Source organism: Thermobia domestica, chromosome 17 (assembly GCF_964235325.1).
Source record: "Thermobia domestica chromosome 17, izTheDome1.hap1.1, whole genome shotgun sequence".
In the NCBI taxonomy this organism is placed as follows: Eukaryota; Metazoa; Arthropoda; class Insecta; order Zygentoma; family Lepismatidae; genus Thermobia; species Thermobia domestica.
The window spans coordinates 76,681,960-76,708,458 of NC_137470.1; the positions used below are offsets into that span (position 1 = coordinate 76,681,960).

At 36.0% G+C, this 26,499-nt stretch overlaps 1 protein-coding gene across 2 annotated transcripts in view; it reads right to left on the minus strand.

Moving 5' to 3' along the window:
- The window catches only part of LOC145673768 (abasic site processing protein HMCES), a 56,709-nt gene extending 41,465 nt beyond the window's left edge, over window positions 1-15,244 (minus strand). Inside the window, exons 1-3 of one of the 2 annotated variants that reach the window (XM_081743525.1) lie at window positions 15,119-15,244; window positions 9,109-9,162; window positions 6,707-6,947 (exon numbers count right to left, since the gene is read on the minus strand). In XM_081743525.1, coding sequence (XP_081599651.1) covers window positions 6,707-6,947; window positions 9,109-9,128 — 261 coding nt within the window. In that variant the 5' untranslated portion in view covers window positions 9,129-9,162; window positions 15,119-15,244. The remainder of the gene's footprint in view (window positions 1-6,706; window positions 6,948-9,108; window positions 9,163-15,118) is intronic. The other variant, XM_081743524.1, reaches the window with a different exon arrangement.
- Between the last annotated feature and the right edge of the window lie 11,255 nt (window positions 15,245-26,499).

Sequence of the window (26,499 nt, forward strand, 5' to 3'; positions counted from 1 at the left end):
ATTTTTACTTGAACTTTTTGTTGTTTCTATAGGTAAAATTATTTCCCAAGCGTCGTAAGAGTTTAGAAACAATGAATAACAACAAGTATATTCAGAATTATCACCATCATCATCATCAGGTATTCTGTCATTATTGGCAAGTCACTTGCTGCAACTGAGAAGCTTCTATGTTCCACGGTGTTCTGTTAACCTCTTTGTCTTCACGCACGATTTCTCTGTTTTGATATCATTTATTAATTGTAGCCCTCTTCGCCACCTCCCCCTCTTTTCTGCCACCATACACTCTAACACGTCCATCATGATAGAGTTCCTTCTTAGCAGGGTGGAAAAATCATGATTTTTTTGATTTAAATAAAAATTTTTTCCTCGCATAATACAAGTCGCGAACTGAAGAAAAAATATTAGGAATTAGTACTAAATGTTAATTATGAAATTTAAGTGAAAGTATTGGGGTTGAATTTTGAATTAATCCCCAATCGTTAACCTATTTAAATCCCAAACAATGCTTCTTAAGAATTCAGGAAAAAACGTACAGCAACGTGACACTTTTCTTTTCACGAAATTCATTGATATTTGGCAGAGGCATATTTTTAAAAAATCGGAATTAGCTAGCGGGACGAAATACATATAAAGTACATAAATTTCGTCTAAAATGAATTACTTGTATGGCCTATGGAACCCGGAGATTCAATGCCGCGTTCACAGAAGTTTGTCACTGACTTCTATCCTTAGCCAACTGGCTCCAGTTTCTACTTTGTATTCCTATATCTATGAGATCCATCTTAATATTGTCCCCCCATATGCCCTAGGTCTTCCTAATAAACGTTTTCCGATTAGTCTTCCAGCTAAGACTTTGAAAGCCTTCATACTTTCTTCCATACTGGCTACATGACCTGCCCAACTGAGTCTCCTAGACTTGATGACCCTAACAATGTTTGGTAAACCGTATAAATTATGTAGTTCCTCGTTATGAAGTTTCCGCCATTCCCGTTTCTCTTGGGTCTGAATATTCGTCTCAGGACCTTATCCTCAAATACTTTCACAGTTTATGCTTTTCCCCCATTGTAAGCGACCATGTTTCGCAACCATAACAGAACAAACAAGCATGATTATCGTTTTATATATTTTCAAATTTCTCGACAGAATTCGTGACAAGAAATTTTGAACTGAATAACATGAATTCCCTGATTTTAGTCGACATTTAATTTCTTCGTGAATATCGTTTTCGTCTGTTAATATGGATCCTAGATATTTGAAAGTATCCACTTTATCAAAAGTATTATTCGATATTTTAACGCATCGAAAATTTGCCATATTACGATCCCGATTAACTTTACGTATTTAGTACATAAATTTCGCCTAAAGTTTTAATTTCTATTTCACTTTTGAGAGGGGATCGGACCAGTCTAAATACGCTCCTATTATCTGGAAACAATTAAATAGACGTCATTTTCATCCCATATTTTTCGCAGTTCTTCCTCAAGTTTTCTAACATCTTATTGATTTTCTCTTCAGACTCTGCAACAAGTGCCATTTCATCTGCAAACCTTATACATCTGATCGTTCTACATCCCACTGAAATGCCGTCTTCATTTTGTAGACTCTTTCTCAGTATCTCTTCTAGATACATATTAAGTAATGTAGGCGAAAGACAGCATCCCTGTCGAACTCCCCTTCCAACTGCACACTCCTCTGTCATTTCCTACACTATTCTAAGACTTACTTGTTGGTTCATATATAAATTTCTTATTAGTTTTTTATCTTTCCACTCCAACCCAACTTCCTTCAGAACTTGCAACAACACTTTGCAATTCACTCGGTCAAAAGCATTTTCAAGATCAATAAATACAACATACACCTCTTTCCCTTTTTATATAAATCTATCACCGATCACCCATAATAATCCAATTGCATCTCTCCTGAGCCTGAACTGTTCCTCCTCAACTTTTTCATTTGTTCTCCCATATAACCTTCTGTTATATTCAGAATAATATTCTATATAATATTCAGAATGGTATCGCTCCATGGCATCCTGAAATCAAGTAAATTGTATCTGGCAAGTACTTGGACGGCTGAACGCAGGGTAAAACCTGATGGTGCTGGCAGCACAAAGTTCACTAACAAATACAGGGTCTAAATGGTTGAACCGAATTGCGGGATGAGACATAGTGCGCCTGATAGAGGATGTGAAAAATATGTATATGTGCATAGTTGTAGCGGCTGAGCGCCATAAGAAACGGAGGGGGAGGGTGTAAATTTGGTGGGAGAAGGGCTATGTTATAGAAATACATAAATAAACTGTTGAGTCGTAAAAATAGTGAAAGGTAGACAATGCAAACGGTGATAGTTTCACATATAGGCAAAAGAAGAATGGACAGAGAATACCGCGAACCTCCGCCGCCATCTTGAAATCCACCATTTTGAGATCTCTGATATTTTTTTAAATGGAAAAGTAGTCATGCGGAACGTGTGTTAAGACTGCTTTGATCAGGAATACAATGCTGCTGTCCATTTTGTAATATCACTAACCGTTGATGAATTATGGCCTGTTTTATCCGTTTGGATACCATCATAACACATACTAGAAATGACCACCCTGTACAACAATGGTTTTTGCCACACGCCTCTTCCATTCAGATTTTATTGTGTTATGGTTTATATTAGTAAATGTGTAATTTAACAAAAGTTAGCTATATAAACCACATCGTTTTCGACCAAAAGCTCAAAACACAAAACAAACAAGCGGAAGTGGTTCTTCCAGACCGGAACAGTTCTCTTCCGCACTATATGAAGCAAATTGGAAGTAATTCCATAAATAATAATGTAATAATATACAACTTGGATATCAAATTTCCTTAGTTTTCTTGGCTTCTAAATATGTTTAACTTACATGTGTTTTCGTGATAATCCAAACTTTCAACATGCGAGTATCAGTCTCCTAGATTTTCGTAAATAACAGGGTTTGCCCAAGTGGGCCCAGCCCGAAAAAACCCAGCGGGTTTTTTCGGGTTGGACCCACCTGAAAAAACCTATCTTCAAACCCACCTGGGTTTTTGACTTTTTTGTTAGTGTATTATTGGTACAACTAAGGTGATCACATTGAAAGTTATTTTTATCAGATTTTAAACTTTCTTTGGGCGAATTATATGCTTTCATGTTAAAATAGACAACAATATTCAACATAAGACCTTTATAAAGCTCTAAATGCACTGAATGGATGAATAAATAAATATATAAATAAAAACTCAGCTTAGCTTGAGATAATTGTAGAACAAATTAATGTGCGGTTTATGCTTATAGCCTATTTGAAGTAAAGTAAGCGATTGTGTATTTTAGAAAATACTTTCCGTGAATAGTATGTTTCCTGACTCGGCGCCGCCGAGGGACGTTATCCCACATACGTTGACGGGTGTAAGGTCATACATAGGTGCCGGTACTAACAGTAATTATGTAAATACATTAGTAAAAAACTATTAGTATTATTTCTTACCTTTGATGGTAACAAAACTATTCAGTAAAATTTGGTTTTTCAACAACAACAACAGTTAAGTTTAGTCATTTGTTGCTAGCCTTCAAATAAGCATTTTGTAGAATCAACACCAGCAAAAGCATAAATTTCTTGTCAAAATTAAGAAGCTTAATGCTCGGAGCTCCGAAGACTACGTAACGCTTACTATTTCAAGTAGTGCATTCAAACTTCAGTATTAATGGAAGTTTCGATGTACAGTAAAGCAAGCTGCATTTTCAGGGAAAACCCGTCGTGAAAGAAATGTTCGGGAAATTCCCGCAATTGAACCCACAAAGCATCGAAAGTGAATACTTCAACAATAAATCTATTTATTTTACGCTGGAGGATATTTCATTTCATTATTTTAGACATTTTGAAACATTTACTTTATAAAATATGAATTATAGGCCTATCTTTTATCTTTGTTAATTGTCTTAAATTAATTTTCGGAAAATAACGGTCTTGCAAGAAGTGCACGGGTAATTCCCGTAATTGAATGCACAAAGCATCGAAAGACCATTTATTTTACGTTGAAAAATATTTAAGACATTTTGATGAATTATGTCTTTGTTTTAAATTAATATAGCTATTTGGTATTCATATTTGGCGAACGTCACTGAGGCTCCTAGAATGACTCGATCTACATTTGTTAGTTTGTCTGCCTTTACCACACAGTGTTCAACTTTCGGTCTTTTAAATTTTCAGGATACAAACCAGAGACACTCTAAATTTTGTGTTTAGATTTTGGCAGCATACCAACGTAAAATTACAAAATGGCGCGCTTTTTTTAAAAAAAATAGCTGATATCCACTGGCGAAAATCCCGGGGGATGATGGGGACATATCCCCTACAATCTTGAAACTGTCCCTCTCAATAATCCGATTGGAAATGTGTCTTTTAGGAAGAAATGTGATGATTTGTGTCCAACTGTCACAAAGGAAAGTGAGATGGAATTGATACCTCCCAGAATAAGCCTGAAATTTGACCGCCTCCCAATATTGAAGACAACTCTGCTCCCCTACCCATGTTGTCCCGGAGTCCCACACAGGGGACATAAAATATGACGATATTATTATTCCTTTACAACTTTAAAATCAGACTGGCAACATTGAAAACTGTTTACAGGGAATGATCATATTTGGATCATCCCTTGTAAACAGTTTTCAATGTTGCCGGTCGGATTTTAAAGTTATAAAGCAATAATAATGTTGTCATATTTTATGTCCCCTGTGGAGGACGCCGGGACCGACATGGGTAATCCTCCTCAGCATTGTTTTTCGCCTTCATAAATATTTTGTACATTGCATGCATATATATATATATATATATATATATATATATATATATATATATATATATATATATATACCGTCTTACCCGTCCCCCCAATGTTGAAGAAAAATTTGCGCCACTGTTGATATGCACGCCACAAAGCGCAATTTTTGGTCTTTCAAGTTGGAATTTTCAAAGTAGAAGCACGAGAGACTAAATTAGCTGTATATATTTTGGCGGCATAAAATTTCAAAATGGCGTCCATTTTTCAAAATAGCGGGTATCCATGCTACAAGGTGCAATTTTCGGACTTTTTAAGTTGATATTTTGAGGGTAGAAGCACAAGACATTCTAAATTTGCTGTGTAGATTTTTTCGGCGATACAATATAAAATTTCAAAATGGCGGCAATTTTTTCCAAACAGCAGTGAATAGAAAGTTGTTGCAAGTTGTGACAATGACACTCATGAAATATAAATCATATTTTAACATTTTTACCCCAAAGAGATTGACATATTTCGAAAAAACCCAATTAAACCCGAAAAAACCCAATAAAACCCGAAAATACTCGAAAAAACCCACATGGGCCCAAGTGGGTTGGGTTTTTTCAAAAATACCCGGGTTTTTTCAAACCCTGGTAAATAACAATAAAGATGATTCTAAATCTTCCAAATAAGTACAGGTAACGATCACTAAAATTCGTAATTGACTTTTTGAGAACATGCTGGCCCTAATTGAAGGGTAAGGGGAAAAAAGAAGGAATGTCACAAAACTACATTTTCGAGAAAACGGCGTTTTAACATTGAAAACCGTGTAAAAAGAATAGGATTATTAAATCTTTCGCCCCTTTTTACATGGACATTTTTACATCTAGGCATGCATGGCATATACAGTCAAATAGTACCAAGAGTCGCCAACAGATAGAACAAAGCACCCGAAAAAGCACATACATGGACATTCCTTGTTTTTTCCCCTTACCCTTCAATTGATATATCACATGACTACCTTCCCATTTCAAAATATATCACAGATTTGAAAATGGTGGATTTCAAGATGGCGGCGGAGGTTCACAGTCTATTCTGTCCATTCTTCTTTTGGCAATATGTGAAACTAACACCCTTTCCATTGTATATCTTTCACTATTTTTACGATTTAACAGTTTATTTGATGTATTTCTATAACATAACATAGCCCTTCTCCCACCAACTTTGACCCCCTCCCCCTCTGTTTCTTATGGCGCTCAGCCGCTATAACTTTTCACATATACAAATTTTCACATCCTCTATCAGGCGCACTAAGTCCCATTACGCAACTTGATTCATCCATTTGGACCCTTTACTTGTATCAATAAGAACAACTAGGGCGTTACCAGAGTGAAAGAATCAGGAGACTCAAGTCAAGGAAACTGTTGGTAGTGGCGATGGTATTCGCTTAACCCCTACACGGTTTTGTGCAAAGGAGTTTACTTTATTAACAACGAATTTCATATTCTCCTTTTCCCGGAAATCGGGGAGAAAAGAACTTCTGCAATTTCATGAAAATGCAAATAAGATATTATCTTCATTCACATTATGCTTTAAGAAAAGGAAGAACAGTTTAAATCCTGTTGGAGGAACTCATTAGCTGATTTAAGGGTTAACATTACAATGCTTGCTCCAGTTGGTATCCTTACGCAGAGACGAGATATTACACTCACCTACCCTACTGTACTTATTCCTACCTTATTCGATACTACCCTACCATACCCCACTATACCTTTCTAAAGCAGTCCTACTTATCGATGCGCAACTGGAGCATGATTTGTAAAGTTTACCCTAATTTACTATTATGAAGTACACTTGTAAAAACAGAAACGTTTACCATTATTTCCATTCAGTCAATCGTTCATTTAAAAGAAGGTAACTTCAAACTAGGTTCTACTACTAACCTTATGCCAAGACGGAATAAAACCCCACCTCATTGGTCGGATCACACGATCTTCAGCTTTGCACTCCGAAGACAAATGAGTTTTCGATATCACAACTGGAGAGTAGTTAGTAGGCGCAAGGTTATATGACGGATGATATGTTTCATCTCCTTCTGTTTCTTGCCATTCAGGCTGTTCATACTTATTTGTAGTTTTGTTTTTGTAACTGCAAGCTTTTCGTATGTTTTCTGGAGATAACGTACTATAAGAAGAATAGTAGTGCATTTCATTAGTTCAAAGGAAATAAACTAACATAAGGTACACAGAGCTCAAAACGCAGTTTTTGATGACGAAACAAAAGCTTGACACCTTTTTTTTTTTTTGGTAAATAAAGCTGACTAATTATCTATTAATTTTACTTAATATATTAATCTGTGTGCTGTAACGACTATATACTTGAATTAAAGAAAGGAAGAAACAACCGATTTTAACACATCAACTACTCTATACATGCGAATTCAATGATACACAAAGAGTGAAAACGTGCACGACTGGAGCAGGAATCGAACTCGGGATCTTCGAGTACCGTAACGCAGGGATGGCTGGGTTAAACCAGGTGTTTTTTCAAAAAAAAAAAAAAAAAAAAAAAAAAGTTTAAACCAAAAGAAAGAAAGAAAAAAAAACAAACGAAAAATGCTTTAAATCGTATGAACTTCATGGCGACGTTTCCACATATCATACCACCTGCATTCATATTATCTCCTTTTCAGCTTTTAATCACGGCGTCCCATGATCAATTGCCGGTCGAACCGCAATTCTTCTTTCAAGTAAACCAAGTAGCTGTAACTTTAAGCGAAAGTCTTCTTCTTACCTCGGTATTACATAAGGATGTTAAGCCTAAACACACGGAATGAAACCAAATTGTATGCCTGAATATCTGTTGTTTTATTAAGAAGCCATGGTTGCTTAAATATATTGATAGAAATTGTTAAAATTTATCGACTGCCTCTGTAGCTCCCAACATTAGCTCGGACTGGACTTTGTTTTAATTTAATTGAATGATATCTATATATTAAATTTGAAATTTAATACCTCTGATTTAGCGTACTGATTATGATACGTTGACCATAAAATTTTACATGCCAAGCAAAAACGGGATTTTTCCGTTATTGCTTTGCATTTAAAGTAATAACAAGACTTTCCTAGCGGTTAAGGCGGGACTTTCCCGATTTATATATAATTCTGCATAATAGTTTCATTTGTGCAACTGTTTATCTTTTTGTTCTTCTGAAGACTCTTGACAATTATATTAACAAGTATGTCAAGATCAGTACAACGTATTATCAGGAGTCCTTCGTGAGTGAGTCGGCAGACTCATCGCGTTTGTGGCCAATTAGTCCCGGTTTCGAGTTCAAATGGAGAACAATTTCTCTCGGATTGGATTCCGCTTTAAGCTTATGTGATCCCTCCCAGCACAACCCCTTTGCTGCATAACAACACGAAGGCGAAACAAACTTATTTGTGTCCATATGTAATATAAATACATGAAGTAAATTATTTAAACAAAACAAAACAAACAAACAAACAAAAAAAACTGTTTTTTTGTTTTTTTCAATAATGGACACAGGATAGTCCATGCACAACATGAAGTTGTGGTACAAATCATGGGGTCTGAGTGAACGAATACCGACTTCAAGAATGGGAGAGTGTATGGCTATTCTGCAAGCGGATTGGGTAGCGTAGTGGTTAATGTATCGGCACGATTCGCTGAATCTTAATTCTTTCTGTATTATTATATAATTAAACTAATTTACTGCTCCTGATACGTAAAAAAGAATAACAATTTCTCAATATTTCACCTACCAACTACACACATCTTTGGAGTGATATTAGAGCATGAAATTTAATGTCGGTTCAGAAAAAAGAGATTCTAAACATCTCACATTTAAGGTTGCTGAATATTGATGACAAGGATACTTATCTAAATAGTTTCTAGTTTACTTCTTGGGATATTTTTCTTCTTGTTATGTTATTACTATATGAAGTCTATTCTTATGTAACACCACTAAATTCCAAGTCCAAAACACACTCCGAAGAAGTATGCAGTCAACAGGCGAAGTATTAAGGAAGCATCTTCGTTATTCTACACATCGTGAGCGACCACAGTTGTCAAAATACACATTTTCCACCATTATTATTACTATCAAGAACGATTGACCAATCAATCCATCACTCTCATTCCCCTCACCCGCTCACTCCCCCCTCCTCTCTCTCTCACACACGCACATACATAAATCCAGTTTCACAAATATATTTATTCCAATACTAGAGCAAGATCTCAAAGTGATATGCACAACTTACTAACTAAACAAAGAATTTCATGAAGTAATCAAAATAAAATCAAAACTAATAAAAATAATTACCATGCGGTGCGCCCACACATTGTTGTAACGAAGGCTGAAGATCACCTGTGTATACTGAAAATAGAACAAAGTTGCTGTTCAGTAAAGTATGAAACAACGAAACTTTCCTATATTAAAGTATAATTAGTATTGGTAGTTCCCTCTTTGGATGCGATGCTTTTCGTATAGGTTTCTCCAATGACCTGAGTCCTAGCTCACTCTCATCCTGTGGAGCTTTGTTCCTGAGTTTGGTCCCCAAAGATAATCGGCTACATGCAGGTTCTCGGTTCTGCCATCCCCTGGAACTGGGGGATCAATGTCCGAGGCCATCCAGTTCGATGGAATATCATCACCAAGGACCAACATGAAGCTGAACATCCCGGCGGACCAATCCAAAGAAGTCTGTTTCATAAGACACTGACTTAGAGACCAAGGGTAATGGACAAATCTGCAATAAAGCGTACCGAAACCATAGAGGAACATCATCCGCCATGAGTCAGGTATCATGTTTTCCATAAACATCTAATTTCCACTAGAACCCCGTGCCTACCTTAAAATCTTCCGAACGTTTATCGAGACAATTGACTGTCAGTTCATTTACACATCCTATAACGCATACGAAGCGTTATAGTACCCATTTCTTCTTCTTCTGCACTTAAAAACGAATATAGCCCCGAACGCGGTTGTTTCGATGGTCCAGCATGTTAAGAAGAAAGAAAGAATTAGAGCCGGAAGAGGATGAAAGAGCAATCTCGATATGACTTCTTTTGACAGATAAAGAAGGAAAGGACAGTGACCAGCAGGCACTCGGAGTATAGAAGGAAAAGGAGAAGGTACAACAGTCTTTGCCTTTCTCTGCGTTGTAACAATGACATACATGTAAAAATAGTCAGTGTTAAATGTCAAGCGCAAGCGTTAAAGTCAAATTTTAGCCCCTATAGGCATCAGGGGTGAAAAATAAAATGTCTCTTAATCCCAAGTTTAGGGATGAAGGAGAAAATCAGCTGGATTGCGAATTTACAGGGGCAGCGCCAAAAAGCGTTGCTCACACATCTCCAATATTTGAATGTATGTGTATGAATACATATTCCAGCTTAACTCCAGAATGTCTGGAGCAATTTTAACCGAACTTGGTACACATAAGACTTTCAATCTCGAAAAAGTACTATGGGGGTTGGAGAGTGTGACAAGTAAAAATAATGCGAAACGACTGATATTAATGTGCAATCCATAGTTTTCGGGCACGCTGAAATGAATAGGGACGCTCTCAACGCCGTATAAGTACAAGTTCATGCCCATTTGCAGAGTTGGGTGAATGAGGTTAAAAAGAAAATGTAAAAAATGACAGAGATTTGTGGCGAATTAATAGTTTTCTGCGTTCGGAAAACGTCTGACCCGTTTGAAATTACTTTCGGAAGATAATTAGTACCCACTTCAAGCTGGACCTTTTAATCATATCTAGTTGATTAAAGGCGTATTTTGTGGGATAGGGCGTTTTAATATTTATGTCGAAAGCAGAGTATCTTCTCTATATTTTTCATTAAAGTTTCATTGAAATAAATATTCTAAGGGGAAGGGAAGAGGATTCAAATATTTCCCATAAACCTACTCTTCCCGTGTGAAGAACGGGCATTTCAGCTGGTATATTACATATAATCTATTTATTTAGTCATATTTTACATGGCGAAGTGTATGTGTGTTTGCGTTAGCAAATTCTGCAGGACATATAAAGCTATATTGTCTTCCTGAGTGAACATAAAAAAACCTCGTCGCTAAGCGGTTAGATTACGCGCCTTTCGAATAGACCTGGGTTCGGACCCCAGCGGGAGTTCATATGGTTCGGATTCCTCGTTAATCTATAGGACCACGTCTCATATAGCCTTGCTGCTGAAACTAAAAGTGCAATCAAATCAATTAAAGAAAATAATCTGAACTATTGAAATAGAAACTCAGAAAAAGGACATAAAATGAAACTTTTCCATTGAAAAAGAACTCTTAATAATGTAGAATAAAGGCGAAGCTGAATTACTAATCTTTTTATTAAAAAGGAAATTCCCGATCAGCTCAGCTAATAAATTGTTTAAATACCTTTGTCCATTGCCTGGTGACACATTTAAGTTGCTTGGTGCAGTCAATATTTACTCCATATTAAACTCTACTAAAGCTTATATGTGAATTGTATATAGTCATCTGGTATTACCACTAATCTCTTCTCACCCTAATTAATTAATTATTGACTCTTTAATGAAGGTGTGAGTTTCTAAGGGCAAGGCTCTAGAAGATAGGTCCCCCTTCCCATTTAGCTGCAATAAAGGCAGGAAACAACATGCCCTGCGGGGCTCTAACCCGGCTTCGCTCGCTAACGCTCTCACGGCAATACCATGAAAATTAAATATCAAATTTTGGTACAGAAAAGAAGCAACCTAGCTACTAACCTATATGAGGGGACCTGTGTTCTAGAACCTTCCCGTTTCTAAGAACAAAATTAAAAAAAAAAAAAAAAAAAAATGAAATAAAATCTTTAAGGTTTACATGCCAAGGTTATGCCGGCTAGGTTAACGGAGACGCTGATGATGAGAAATAAGGGAAATGGTGAATGAAAAAACTGAGAGGAAACGGGAGAATCCCGAGAAAATCCACGCAGATGGTGTTTGTCTGCCACAAAACCTCACTTGGTGCGAGCTAGGATCGACCCAAGGACCTCTTGCACTAGAGGTGAACGCCCCATCAGTGAACCACAGCGGCCCCGAGAAAATAATGGAAACAATTAATCCTTATCTTCCCATATATTCAACCAGCACTATAACAACACTCTACTATATAGTTATGTAAATAAACTTTTACAAAGGAATTGGAGGCGGAGCTTCCTATCAAATCATGTTCGAGACATCAAAAATTCCAATATGCATACGAAAATATTTCTTTCCCGACTAGATTGCCACACAAGAGGATACGTACATTCACGAAATATAAGTTTCTATTAATACCAAACGCACTGTTACTGCTTTATTAATAAGTGCAGATTTACTTTAGAAGAGCTGAGTATAACTACAGCGTGTGCACATACACCATAAAAACTGCAATGTATAAATAAAGAACGACATGAGATTTTTCAGTTTAACGTCCCATAATTATGCCCTTTACGCTAAGGGAGACGGATGATTAAGGCAAGTAAATGATGATAGAAGAATTGGTGCAATGAGAAAACGGGAGTACTCCGAGAAAACGCACTGAAACAATCTTCTGCACCACAAACTTTCTTGGGCGGTGATCGAACCAGGGATCGAACGTTCACGACATAAGCGCTCTACCACTGAGCCATCGTGGTCCCCGTATAAATAAGGAATTAACTTAAAACACAAACCAAATTGTGCTAGCTGGCCACGAGCACTACCTAACCTAGTCGGGGCAGGAGCGCAACTTTATAGAGTATCACGTGGTAAAGAGCACACTTTCCATTTCTTATTTCTACATGTAAGACGCAAGATCTCGATATATTTTTACTACGTGTACAATCCTATTGTGAAATCAAGTAACACATTTCGTTTATAGATTTCACAAATTTATGCCCTCCCCAAAATGGGATAGTACACAAAATTTTGCCCCACACTTAGTTTAGATGCAACTTCCCTTTCATTAGTTTTCGCTCTATATTTCTGTTTTCTCTCCGTTACTACAGCATACAAGTACATGGCTTTGAAACATTGCCATATAATGCTCTATTGCCTGTTAGTATTAGTAGTCGAGAACTTAACTTCGTGTTTGTCCCTAATTAATAACTCAACACTGATCACCTTTATTACGTATTTTGTTACTTTCATGTTGGTATTTCGTTGCATTCTGTTCATTTCTCCGTACCAAGTGTACGTACATGCAGTTAACCCGTCAAAAGACATTTATTCATTACGCCCCGGAAGTTAATTAACAGAAATAACTGATCAAAATTTGGAAATCGCATGCCGGAGGCATTGCCAATCTTGGCTGATATGCTAAGAAGGTTACAGTACGTTTCGTTCACAGTACTATTTTGCTTTAGGGGGGAGGGGGGACTTATATTCATGAAATATCATCTTCTCTTAGCACGAAATACACTCTTGTGACATAGGTTTGCGACATTTCTGTGATAAGTTTGCACACTTCCTTCATATAGCACTGTCCCACTGAAAATCAAGCACAGTCGAAAAATCTTCCTTCTGTTGTCGCTTTTTTCCAATAACATTTCACAGTATTAATTCTAGCATTACATTTCAAAATATAATTTCCTTTACTTCTCCTTATCTTAACACCTATCCCACACTTTCGTCATCGCGTCCTTATATTTATTAATCCGTATCTTTCGCACAAATTCAGCAGATAGGAAAATAGAACCGTCTTCACTATCACCAATATTCATAAATAAAAATTAATATCTACCCTTTCTTTCATTCTATCACTATAAGAACCATAGTCACCAGTTCTTTCCGGTAAATTAAAAAAAAGAAAAAAAAAACTTTTCGCATTTCTAAATATAAATTAGTAGTTTCCTACACTGAAAAATTCCTGCGGAACTTAATATCCTACAGAACCCTCTTTAATATGTACTCTCTCATTTTAACTGTAAAACCTAACATTTGGTAACTGTTTAGTAATGGGAGGCCAACACTAACGAAGACTGAAAACAACGTGCCCTGCGAGAGACTAACCCGCCTTCACTCGCTAACGCTCCCTCGGCAATACTGTCTGAATTAAATGTTCACCGAATGTGAATAGAATATAGCAAAAAAGTCGATTAAAAACCTGGCCCCCCAAAGCTAAGCAAAAGCCTAACATTTTTATGACGGATTATTTATTCTTAATCAATGCCCCAAAATTACTCGAAAACTAACTGAATTAGACGAAAGTTAAGCATCGGACCAACAAATAGAATAGATTAATACGTATTTACTGAACAAGAAAGGAAACATGAAAATAAGATTTATTTGGGAATAACAATAAAGAAGCGAAATGAGACAGAAGTAACTGTGAATAGTAATTCCATTCATTTCTAAAACCTTATTCATTATGGTTACACCAGCAGGTGCTACAATAAAACTATACGGATACGTTTACGTAACCTAACAATTGAATCAAGAAATATAAACAAATGAGCAAGTATATTCATCGTTTATAATGGGTGCGAAAATTTTAGCCAACTTATTTGACCAAATTACGATCAAAGAAAAGTTTGATACAATATTTGATGGAAAAGTATGGCAATGTATAATAGACTTTAGGGAGTCATTTGAAGCAAAAGAACTGAAATTTTGGATAAATTCTGCTTTTTACTTGAGTGGGGCGGAACGTTTTATCTAAAATTGGTATGCCCTACTTTTTTGCTAAATATAGCTGAATTTTGATTAGTTTCAGTTAGGTTGCGTTAGGTGTTTCACGGGAAGATAAACCTTGTACTTTTTCTACAAACTAATACTTTTCTGTTAAATATAGCTTAATTTTGGCTGCCATATGTTAGGTTAAGTTAAGTGTTTCATGGGAAGTTAAACTTTTTATCTTCACGGTTTTTATAGATCGGCAACGACTTCTCTTTTTTGGATCCCCCTGATGTTCCTCCATTACACACACTTCATTTCTATTCAATTCACAGATTACCCTTTTGGCTCGACCCCCTTTTGTAACAACTCGTTTTTCGTGTAAACATTTTTTTTAAACCTAGTTTTGGACCCCTGACTACAGAATTAACCCCTTTTTTTTCTGACAGCATTGTACATCTGCAAGGAATATTGCACCACAGAGTACAACCTTCTTACTTTTTAATAACCTCACTTTTGACATTCAAATTCTTAATCTGTATGTATTCAGCTACATCAGTACCAAACAATAAATTAAACAGCAGATAAGAAGGAAATTTGCAGCTGTGTATATGAGGATACACTATGTAATAAACTTTATTCCTTTCTAACATTCGGCAAGTACAAGCTATTTTCTTATAAATTGTTGTGATTCATACACATAACTTAAAAACTACTTTCAAGAAGAATTATATCTGTTTACTTACCTGACGTTTTACTTAAATTTCCAACCTAAACCTACAAACACACCATTCATATGGTTGCTGTATTTGTTGTCATAGCAATGTTGCCAGCAAAGACTTTTCAGACAATAGTTAAATGTCGCAGAGAATGTAACTAAAATGACTCAAATTCTTAAATTATTCAAGAATTTATTTTAACATAACAAATAAAACAAGAACAATATTTATAACTTTACTGCGTGCAATTTGAATTTATGTAGATATACATTCCTAATATATTCATTTCTTTCATTAGAATTTCTCTCTCACTACTTTAGAAAGTGTTCGTATATTAAAATGTTAAATTGCTGAGTGCAGCACGCATATTTTTAATCACGCTCGACCCTAGCCATAGGAGCTAAATACGCTGTTCTGATTGGTTGAAGTTACCCGTTTCTCTCCACGTGGCATAGATCAGTGGCGTAACAAGACGAATTGCAAGGGGGCATTGCCCCCTTCAAAGTTCTGGTAGAAGTTATTGGGGGCGTGAAACAAGCCTAATAATTACTTTGTATTATTTTACAGCCGATTCAATAGTGAAAAGTTTATGTAGAAAAACTGATTTGTATGCACAGCCTAATCTTCGACAAAATCTAAAGTGCTTTGTATTATTAACACAATGAACACTTTTTCTGTTGTTTTTTTTTGTGTGTGTGTGTTGATTGTCTAGGGCACATTTGATACAATAAAATAAAAAATAAAAAAAACTATCTATATGACAGTCAAGCAGCGATATAAACATTTTCTTAATCCCTTGTCGCACCTCATTATGTATGGGCTCCTGCTTCGATAGAATAAAAAAGGAAATAATGTTACAATGACGAAGCATTGTAAAATATTAATTATTCCTTTCGTCACTCCTGATTGCCTAGGGGCGCCTTCGATAGAGTAAAAAAGAAAATAATATTTCACCAAGGGGGCTGCAGATATATTAATTATTTCTTATGTCGCCCCTGATTGTATAGGGTGCCTGATTCTAATACCATAAAGATTAGTGGAAATTATGTGCTGTTGTGGGGGGCGCTGTTGAAAGAGGGGTGCAACAAAAACACTTGCTCCCTCCTATGTTTGAAATGTTGTTACGCGGCATAGATAAAACAAAAATCAAAGACTGGGTGCTGTCGGTTCTCGTGTTCGAGCGTGCTAGCGCAAAAGGCTAATATTCATAATTGCTTTTGGGTTGGGTTCAAACCCAGCGCAAGGAAAGTTGTTTAATTTTTTTTAAAAAAATCATAACATTTTTTTATTAAAATAAGATGAAAATAATACTCAAAAAAGTGATTTACTTACGTTACGCGTGTAGTTTTGCTATAAGTATCCATATTATTATTATTATTATTATTATTATTATTATTATTATTATTATTATAATTATTATTATTATTATTATTATTATTATTATTATTATTATTATTATTATTATTATTATTAGTAGTAGTAGTAGTAGTAGTAGTAGTAGTAGGAGGAGGAGGAGGAGGAGTAGGAGTAGGAGTAGGAGTAGTAGTTGTAGTAGTAGTAGGAATGGATTAGAAGCCCCACAGGGCTCGTTTTGTTCCACCTTGACCCCATGCAACCTATCAGAAACGTGTATTTAGTTCCTATGGATAGGATCGAGCGTGAAAAATATGCGTGCAGCACATACTTAAGAAAAATGCTAACATGGATTATCTGTCAGGAAAGTAAATGTACACCTATTTTTCGAGTCTGGCATTCCTGCGCTCCATCCGTGGAGAGTATGAGAATTAAATCAATCAAATGTTTACTGAGGGAAAAAAGAAAAGTTTAAACTGAATAAGACATTGCAGAGGGGCACAAGCTGTGAATACGAATAGTGCATAGTGTAAATAAAGGACGACACCCAAAGAGAAAGCCAGAAACAGCTGTTAAACTTAGAAAAAAGAGTAAAAATTGTCGACGTGGGAACATAAAACACAAATACAACAAATACGCCGACAACTAAACGTTCACCACGCCATGATCTTGGTTTAGTGGTTAAGGTGCTGGCTTACAAAGGTAAAGGTCGCTAGTTCGGATCCCCGTCAGGGACATTTTTGAAAATTTTTGTTGGTAATACATACAGCTCATGAGAGGGTAAAAGAGGTCATATTTAGTTTTTCGTAGCAATTATTATTGGTAATGTTTAGTACTGATAATACTTTTTGTCTTTGCGTATTGCTTTTATTCTTTTCTTCATTTCAAAAGAGAAGAATATCCGAACAAATGCCACCAAAATTTCTCTTATTTTGAATGTAAACGCCATTTGCGATTAGTGAAGAATAAAAATTGAACGTTCCGAAGTAGCTGCAAAAAGTAACAAGAAAAACATGGAAGTGGACCATACTCATGATTACTAAAAATACAATTTCTACATGCCTTACACCTCCCGACCACGTTTCTACGTTAGCAAGTAAGAGGCTTGTGTTTAGATTAGGCTGGTCAATACGTTTTGCAAAGGGGCCCGGTTTAGCTCTGACGCACTACAGGTGCGAGAAGGGAGCAAAACACTTTTTCTCTCTCCCTCTGTGTGTCTATTTATCTATCTATCTGTATATATATAACGCAATTTGCGAATGCCATAACCACCCTAATTTTCAGCGGATTGAGACGAAACTTCGCACAAACATTAATTGTTGAAATATCTCGATGCGTTCGTTAACCAGAATAATAAGATGAAAATGTTCAAAATGGCGGCCCTTCAAACTCTTAAAAACTTCCAAGGGAACCAAATTTCGCCCATATATAAGTATTCAGAAAGTTTGAATAACTTTTCTTCTTTTACTGAAATATTTGTGTGCAGGGACTTATCCTCTTTTATTGAAATATTGGACCCGATTAATCGCCTAAAGAAGGTTCACCCCCTTTCGCTACGGTCAGGCTTTTTTTTCTTTTTTTTTTTGCAGGATGGAGTTATATCCTATCGGAACAAGATGATTATTAGTGATGATGTGGAATTAAACATTGAAAGTGAAGTAACTTGTGAAACGTGGTATTTGAAAGAATAATATAATAAATGTGCTTTCCCGTAACACAGAGAAATGTAAATCATGTATTTCGAGTTCGGGAGCGTGAATGGCGAGGAGTGTTATTTGATTTGCTTTTTAGTAACACTTTGCAATGCAAATAAAGGTAGGCAACATTAGTGGTAAGTAAAACAACAACAACAACAACAACAACAACAATAATAATAATAATAATAATAATAATAATAATAATAATAATAATAATAATAATAAGTGTTGTTTGTGGCAAGGCAACATCTTCCTCAATTCTTCTTCAAACGTAATGATTGTAACGCCATATCTCCCTTACAAACCAAATATTAGCAATTTATATCGAGAGAACGTGAAATTGTAGTGATGGGAGCAACGCTGGAAAGTATGCACTCATAGTACTCAGAAAAATAAGCGATTTCAATGCAAAATGAACGGAGAGTCATTGTCATGGGTAGTCATGGGGCCACGGCAGAGCCCTCTTTAGGCAAAATGTCGATAACTTATATCGAGAGAACAGGAGGGATGGGACCAACGTTGGACACAGTGAACCCATAAGGCGCATCGAAAAAATTACGGGGCCTTACTTATTTCCACATAATAATGTAAAATTATATTGTCGAAATACACACATGAGTTAGCTATTATTATTATTATTATTATTATTATTATTATTATTATTATTATTATTATCGACAGCGTCTTTCCATTACTTGAGCATGTTTGACATGAAACCAAAGAGAAGATCCATCATTCGTAGAAAGAATAAGAATAGTCAGTTACTTTAACTGTGAACGACAGCGAAAAATACGAAAAGACTGACTACCTGTAGCGAAAAGGAACAATACCTTCTCTCAAATGGATAAAAAATCAAGCCGAGATAGATTCGAGCTCGCATGGACGGAGCGAAAAGCCAGTGCTTTGTCGCCTTTTTTTTAACTGACTCACCGAACGTGTTTCAGTAACTTACTTATTGCTAATTTTACTGGCTTCACTCGTTTAACTTGCTTTTTCTAATAACTTATAACGACAGGGACACGAACACAGAAACATCAAGAACAGTTAAAAATAATAGATTCTCTCCCGCCAGGAATCGAACCCGGGACACCATACACCACAGGCGCACGTGCTAGCCTCTAGACCAGCAGGAAGGTCATAGCTCATTCTCTGTGTCGTTAGGGACTACGACCACTGTATTGCCACATATCACTTCTGTGGGTTGTATACTATGATCACATGTTTCTTCTTTGCTGGAAGAATTAAACCTACATTCTATGTAATACATGAGGTATTTAGACCTACAAGCTCTTCATATAATGTAATAAAAGGGTCAAGCTGGGAATAAGAAAAAGAACATTCCTTGGACAAAACGGAAACTATTGGCATCAGAAATATTTATCTACGAGGCATGCGCAGTAGTATATTTCAGAATAGTTACTGTTTAGTTCAGTAAACAAAGAAAGGGATATAAAAAAGCAAATATGTCGCGTCAACGAGATCGACTAGAGTTGACAGAGGCGGAAGCAGATGTGTAGTAATACAACAACTTGGTTAAATTGATAATTGGTTCTTTATTCTGTAGCAGATCGTATCAGAACCTTACGGGAGAACAGAGAAAGACTTACTAACTCTATCATATAGTAAGCTTTAGTAACACGATCATATAGACACAAATGGATGTAACTGTGAGTACTAAAACTTGGATTTAACGAAAGCCGTTTAGATATTCAGTGGTTTGCAGGGTTGTATAAGACACAATACAATTCTTCATACCTCAGCTTCCAGTAGCTAGATACATGCAATTTCTGGTTAGATACTGAAACTGCTGTCGGATTTTAATACATGACGTATTGCAGGATACAGAATGCTTTGCATTACTTGTTTGTTTGTAGACAGCTACTAGCTTAGTGTTCTGAAAGGTTGTGTATAAACTAAGGATAGCCAATTCCGGATTTATTACTTTTCGGACTCCCGAAAGTAAAACCGGACAAATTCCGGAATTCGGAAAATTCCGATTTTGGAATAATTCCGGAATTTGGAAAAATCCGGATTTTTCGAAATCCGGAGTTTTTCTCAATTCCGTAATTTTCTAAATTCCGAATTCTTTCCGAGTTCCGAAATTTTTCTGAATTCCGGAGTTTAATTGAATTCCATAATTTTCCGAAATCCGGAAAGTGAAAGTTCCGCTTCCGAAAAATAAATTTATTTTGGTTAATATGAATCGTGGCGGAAAAAAGTCTTTGACCAGGTAATATCATTACATGAACATGTTTGGAACGAACCAATAATGTTTCTGTAATGATATTTCCACCAAAGTGCATGCCGTAGTTAATTTATTCGTTGATCTGGAGACAATTTAGTGCCCATTAATAAACTAAATAACATACAATGGAGTAAAATTACAGAAATGATATCGATTATGCAGTAATTTCGCCGTGCAAGTTCAATAGTATAATAATAATACTAATACTAATAATAATAATAATAATAATAATACATTTTCATCGGTCCTGCGCGGAAAGTGAGAATTAAATCAATCACATGTGTAGTCAAGGTAAGGAGAAAAGCCTAAACTGAATAAGACATTGAAGCGGCTCACAAGCTGGGAATAAGAATAGTGCATGGTCTAAATAAAGGACGACACCGAAAGAGAAATCCAGAAACAGCAGGTAAACGGAGAAAAAAGGTAGAAATTGTTGAAGTGAAAACATAAAATACAAATAAAAATAGGGATGAGCACGAGTCGAGCTAAAATTCGACTCGACTCGAGTTCAATTCGAGTCGAGTCAAAGGTAATTTTCTTGAGTTGAGTTCCGAGCCAAGTCGCTGTTTTCGAGGTGGAGTTTCGAGTTGAGTTGAGTTTGATAATGGCTCGCTTGCTCGTTCAGCTCGTTTTAACTAGTTTTGAAATAATAGCCGTACCTTCAAGTCACACCTCTGCAACTACCAGCATTTTAAACTAGAACGTTCCATTGGAGTTTCATGTAGGAAATATTCTACTGTATGTTTTAAGGAAAATAACTGTAATAAATATAACTGAATATCACGCAACAGTAAGGCATATGATAAACTAATTTTTAGGATATGCAGAGGTAAATATAAAAGCTTTGCTACAAAATACCTACACAGAGCATAATTCAATGAGCTCTGAAATAGATTGTAACGAAATAGCCTATGAGATTCAGTATACAGAGCAATTGTTAGTTAAAGAATAGACACACACTATTTCGAGAATCGAGACAAGACGGGAAATGTTTACGATACTTTTCGTCTCGTCTCGATTCTCATCTCCAAAGAGAGACGAAAATTTTGAGTTAGCCTTGACCTGTCTCGAATGTAAAATGTTAATTCTCATGTTATTTTATTTATTTTAGAAACGAGATGAGAAATTCCTCTTCTCGTGACCAACATTAAACCAAACCGAAATATTCTTTCCAAATGTCACGTTTCTGCTTGTAATGGTATGACCTAAGCGATAATTAGCTCCTAGCTTTTAATCTTCTATGAGATAATAATAACTATTATTAGTTTATTATTATTACTATTATTATTCCTGAAGATTTGATAGTTCAAGCATTGAAACATCCGAGTATTCAAATATCTGAATATAATAAAACTTATGATTTCGCGGATCAATCGCCATCAAAAATCCTAAAGTAAGAAAAAACAACGTGCATTCGCACAAGCACCTCGACCACTGAACCGCGATCGCTATGCGGTAAACGATTCGTTTTTTTAGTCTGGTTACGTTAGGTTTCTTTGTCTTCGTTTGCAAACTTGTATGTTATATTTCTTCGATTCAGAATGTCTTTCGTATTTCTTTTATGATGTCGGCAAAGTTTACATTAATAACTTGAGTTGTTCCTAAACCGTTGGTTCACAAGTTTTCGGAAGCGAAACTTTCACTTTCCGGATTTCGGAAAATTATGGAATTCAGTTAAACTCCCTAATTCATAAGAATTCCGGAACTCGGGAAGAATCCGGAATTTAGAAAATTCCGGAATTGAGAAACACTCCGAATTTCAAAATAATCCGGATTTTTTCAAATTCCGGAATGTTAACGAAATCAGAAATTTCTAAATTCCGGATTTTTCCGAATTCCGGAATTATTCCAAAATCGGAATTTTCCGAATTCCGGAATTTGTTCGGTTTTACTTTCGGGAGTCCGAAAAGTAATAATTCCGGAATTGGCTATCCTTAGTTTATACACAACCTTTCAGAACACTAAGCTAGTAGCTGTCTACAAACAAACAAGTAATGCAAAGCATTCTGTATCCTGCAATACGTCATGTATTAAAATCCGACAGCAGTTTCAGTATCTAACCAGAAATTGCATGTATCTAGCTACTGGAAGCTGAGGTATGAAGAATTGTATTGTGTCTTATACAACCCTACAAACCACTGAATATCTAAACGGCTTTCGTTAAATCCAAGTTTTAGTACTCACAGTTACATCCATTTGTGTCTATATGATCGTGTTACTAAAGCTTACTATATGATAGCGTTAGTAAGTCTTTCTCTGCTCTCCCGTAAAGTTGTGATACGATCTACTACAAAATAAAGAACCAATTATCAATTTAACCAAGTTGTTGTATTACTACACATCTGCTTCCGCCTCTGTCAACTCTAGTCGATCTCGTTGACGCGACATATTTGCTTTTTTATAAATCCTTTTCTTCGTTTACTGAACTAAACAGTAACTATTCTGAAATATACTACTGCGCATGCCTCGTAGATAAATATTTCTGATGCCAATAGTTTCAATTTTGTCCAAGGAATGTTCTTTTTCTTATTCCCAGCTTGACCCTTTTATTACATTATATGAAAAGCATGTAGGTCTAAATACCTCATGTATTACATAGAATGTAGGTTTAACTCTTCCAGCAAAGAAGAAACATGTGATCATAGTATACAACCCACAGAAGTGATAGGTGGCAATACAGTGGTCGTAATCACTAACGACACAGAGAATGAGCTATGTCCTCTCTGCTAATCTAGAGGCTAGCACGTGCGCCTGTGGTGTATGGTGTCCCGGGTTCGATTCCTGGCGGGAGAGAATCTATTATTTTTAACTGTTCTTGATGTTTCTGTGTTCGTGTCCCTGTCCTTATAAGTTATTAGAAAAAGCAAGTTAAACGAGTGAAGCAAATAAAATTAGCAATAAGTAAGTTACTGAAACACGTTCGGTGAGTCAGTTAAAAAAAGTCGACAAAGCACTTTCTTTTCGCTCCGTCCATGCGAGTTCGAATCTATCTCGGCTTGATTTTTTATCCATTTGAGAGAAGGTATGGTTACTTTTCGCTACAGGTAGTCAGTCTTTTCGTATTTTTCGCTGTCGTTCACAGTTAAAGTAACTGACTATTCTTATTCTTTCTACGAATGATGGATCTTCTCTTTGGTTTCATGTCAAACATGCTCAAGTAATGGAAAGACGCTGTCGATAATAATAATAATAATAATAATAATAATAATAATAATAATAATAATAATAACAATAATAATAATAATATGAAATATTAGTAGCTAACTCGTGTGTCTATTTCGACAATATAATTTTATATTATTATGTGGAAATAAGTAAGGCTGGCTGGCGTCCGCCCCCCTAATTTTTTCGATGCGCCTTATGGGTCCACGGCGTCCAACGTTGGTCCCATCCCAGTATCACCTCCTGTTCTCTCGATATAAGTTATCGACATCTTGCCTAAAGAGGGCTCTGCCGTGGCCCCATGACTATCCATGACAATGACTTCGTTCATTTTGCATTGAAATCTCTTATTTTTCTGAGTACTATGAGTGCATACTGTCCAACGTTGGTCCCATCATTCAATAGTTTCCCGTTCTCTCGATATAAATTGCTAATATTTTGTTTGTAAGGGAGATATGGCGTTACAATCATTGCGTTTGAAGAAGAATTGAGTAAGATATTGCCTTGTCACAAACAACACCTATTATTATTATTATTATTATTATTATTATTATTATTATTATTATTATTATTATTATTATTATTATTATTATTATTATTGTTTAACTTACCACTAATGTTGCCTACCTTTATTTGCATTGCAGGGTGTTACTAAAAAGCAAATCAAATAACACTCCTCGTCATTCACGCTTCCGAACTCGAAATACATGAGGCCCGGGTTCGATTCCCGGCGGGAGCTCATGTGGTTCGGATTCCACGTTAATCAGTAGGTCCACTCTCATATAGTCTCGCTGCTGAACGGGACGTTAAACTCAAAGTCAACTCAACTCAACTCGAAATACATGACTTACAGTTCTCTGTGTTAGAGGAAAGCACATTTATTATATTATTCTTTCAAATACCACGTTTCACAAGTTACTTCACTTTCAATGTGTAATTTCATATCATCACTAACAATCATCTTGTTCCCATACGAAAATAACCTTTCCTGCCAAAAAAAAAATAGAAAAAAAAGAAAAGAAAAAAAGAAAAAGCCTGACCGTAGCGAAAGGGCGTGAACCTTCTTTAGGCGATTAATCGGGTCCAATATTTCAATAAAAGAGGATAAGTCCCTGCACACAAATATTTCAGTAAAAGAAGAAAAGTTATTCAAACTTTCTGAATACCTATATATGGGCGAAATTTGGTTCCCTTGGAAGTTTTTAAGAGTTTGAAGGGCCGCCATTTTGAACATTTTCATCTTATTATTCTGGTTAACGAACGCATCGAGATATTTCAACAATTAATGTTTGTGCGAAGTTTCGTCTCAATCCGCTGAAAATTAGGGTGGTTATGGCATTCGCAAATAGCGTTATATATATACAGATAGATAGATAAATAGACACACAGAGGGAGAGAGAAAAAGTGTTTTGCTCCCTTCTCGCACCTGTAGTGCGTCAGAGCTAAACCGGGCCCCTTTGCAAAACGTATTGACCAGCCTAATCTAAACACAAGCCTCTTACTTGCTAACGTAGAAACGTGGTCGGGAGGTGTAAGGCATGTAGAAATTGTATTTTTAGTAATCATGAGTATGGTCCACTTCCATGTTTTTCTTGTTACTTTTTGCAGCTACTTCGGAACGTTCAATTTTTATTCTTCACTAATCGCAAATGGCGTTTACATTCAAAATAAGAGAAATTTTGGTGGCATTTGTTCGGATATTCTTCTCTTTTGAAATGAAGAAAAGAATAAAAGCAATACGCAAAGACAAAAAGTATTATCAGTACTAAACATTACCAATAATAATTGCTACGAAAAACTAAATATGACCTCTTTTACCCTCTCATGAGCTGTATGTATTACCAACAAAAATTTTCAAAAATGTCCCTGACGGGGATCCAAACTAGCGACCTTTACCTTTGTAAGCCAGCACCTTAACCACTAAACCAAGATCATGGCGTGGTGAACGTTTAGTTGTCGGCGTATTTGTTGTATTTGTGTTTTATGTTCCCACGTCGACAATTTTTACTCTTTTTTCTAAGTTTAACAGCTGTTTCTGGCTTTCTCTTTGGGTGTCGTCCTTTATTTACACTATGCACTATTCGTATTCACAGCTTATGCCCCTCTGCAATATGTTATTCAGATTAAACTTTTCTTTTTGCCCCTCAGTAAATATTTGATTGATCTAATTCTCATACTCTCCACGGATGGAGCGCAGGAATGCCAGACTCGAAAAATAGGTATACATTTACTTTCCTGACAGATAAGACAAACATACCTGTAAACTTTGTATTTAAGGAAATATCTGAGAAAGTCTCTGTGTAAGAAACTTTCATGTTTCAGAAAAGAGCTACTTAAGTGCAACAAGTAGAAGAGATTTTATAACAATATTCTTCTGAGCCATGCTCTTCAATTCTTCAAGGTTACCTTCAAAATTTATATTAATAATGTGGGAGCAGCTGCACCTACTGTGCAGCAGACTATAGTATAAATACAGATGGCTACTTAAGTCATACTTGCTAAGTGGCCATTAGGAACATGGGGGCCTTATGCAGAGTGGTTTTGATTAGCGTCATACTAAACTCCTGACTACCAGAGGAAACTAATTTTAGTCTCTTTAGTATGGCACTAATCACGTGTCAGAACGTCTGTGCATAAGGCCCGAGAATCCTATCTAACTGAGTTAGGAATAACGTTCTTACAGAACTTGGAATACCGAGAAAGCTAATTAGATTAATTAAGATATGTTTAAGTGAATCCCGAAGTAAAGTCCGGGTAGGAAAATTTTTGTCCCCGAGCTTCCACGTCGAAAATGGCCTGAAACAAGGAGATGCGTTGTCGCAATTATTATTTAACTTTGTGCTGGAATACGCCATAAGGAAAATCAAAGATAGCAACCAGGGCCTAGAGTTGAACGGCATTCACCAGGTTATGGCATATGCTGATGATGTAAATTTAATAGGGGATGATAG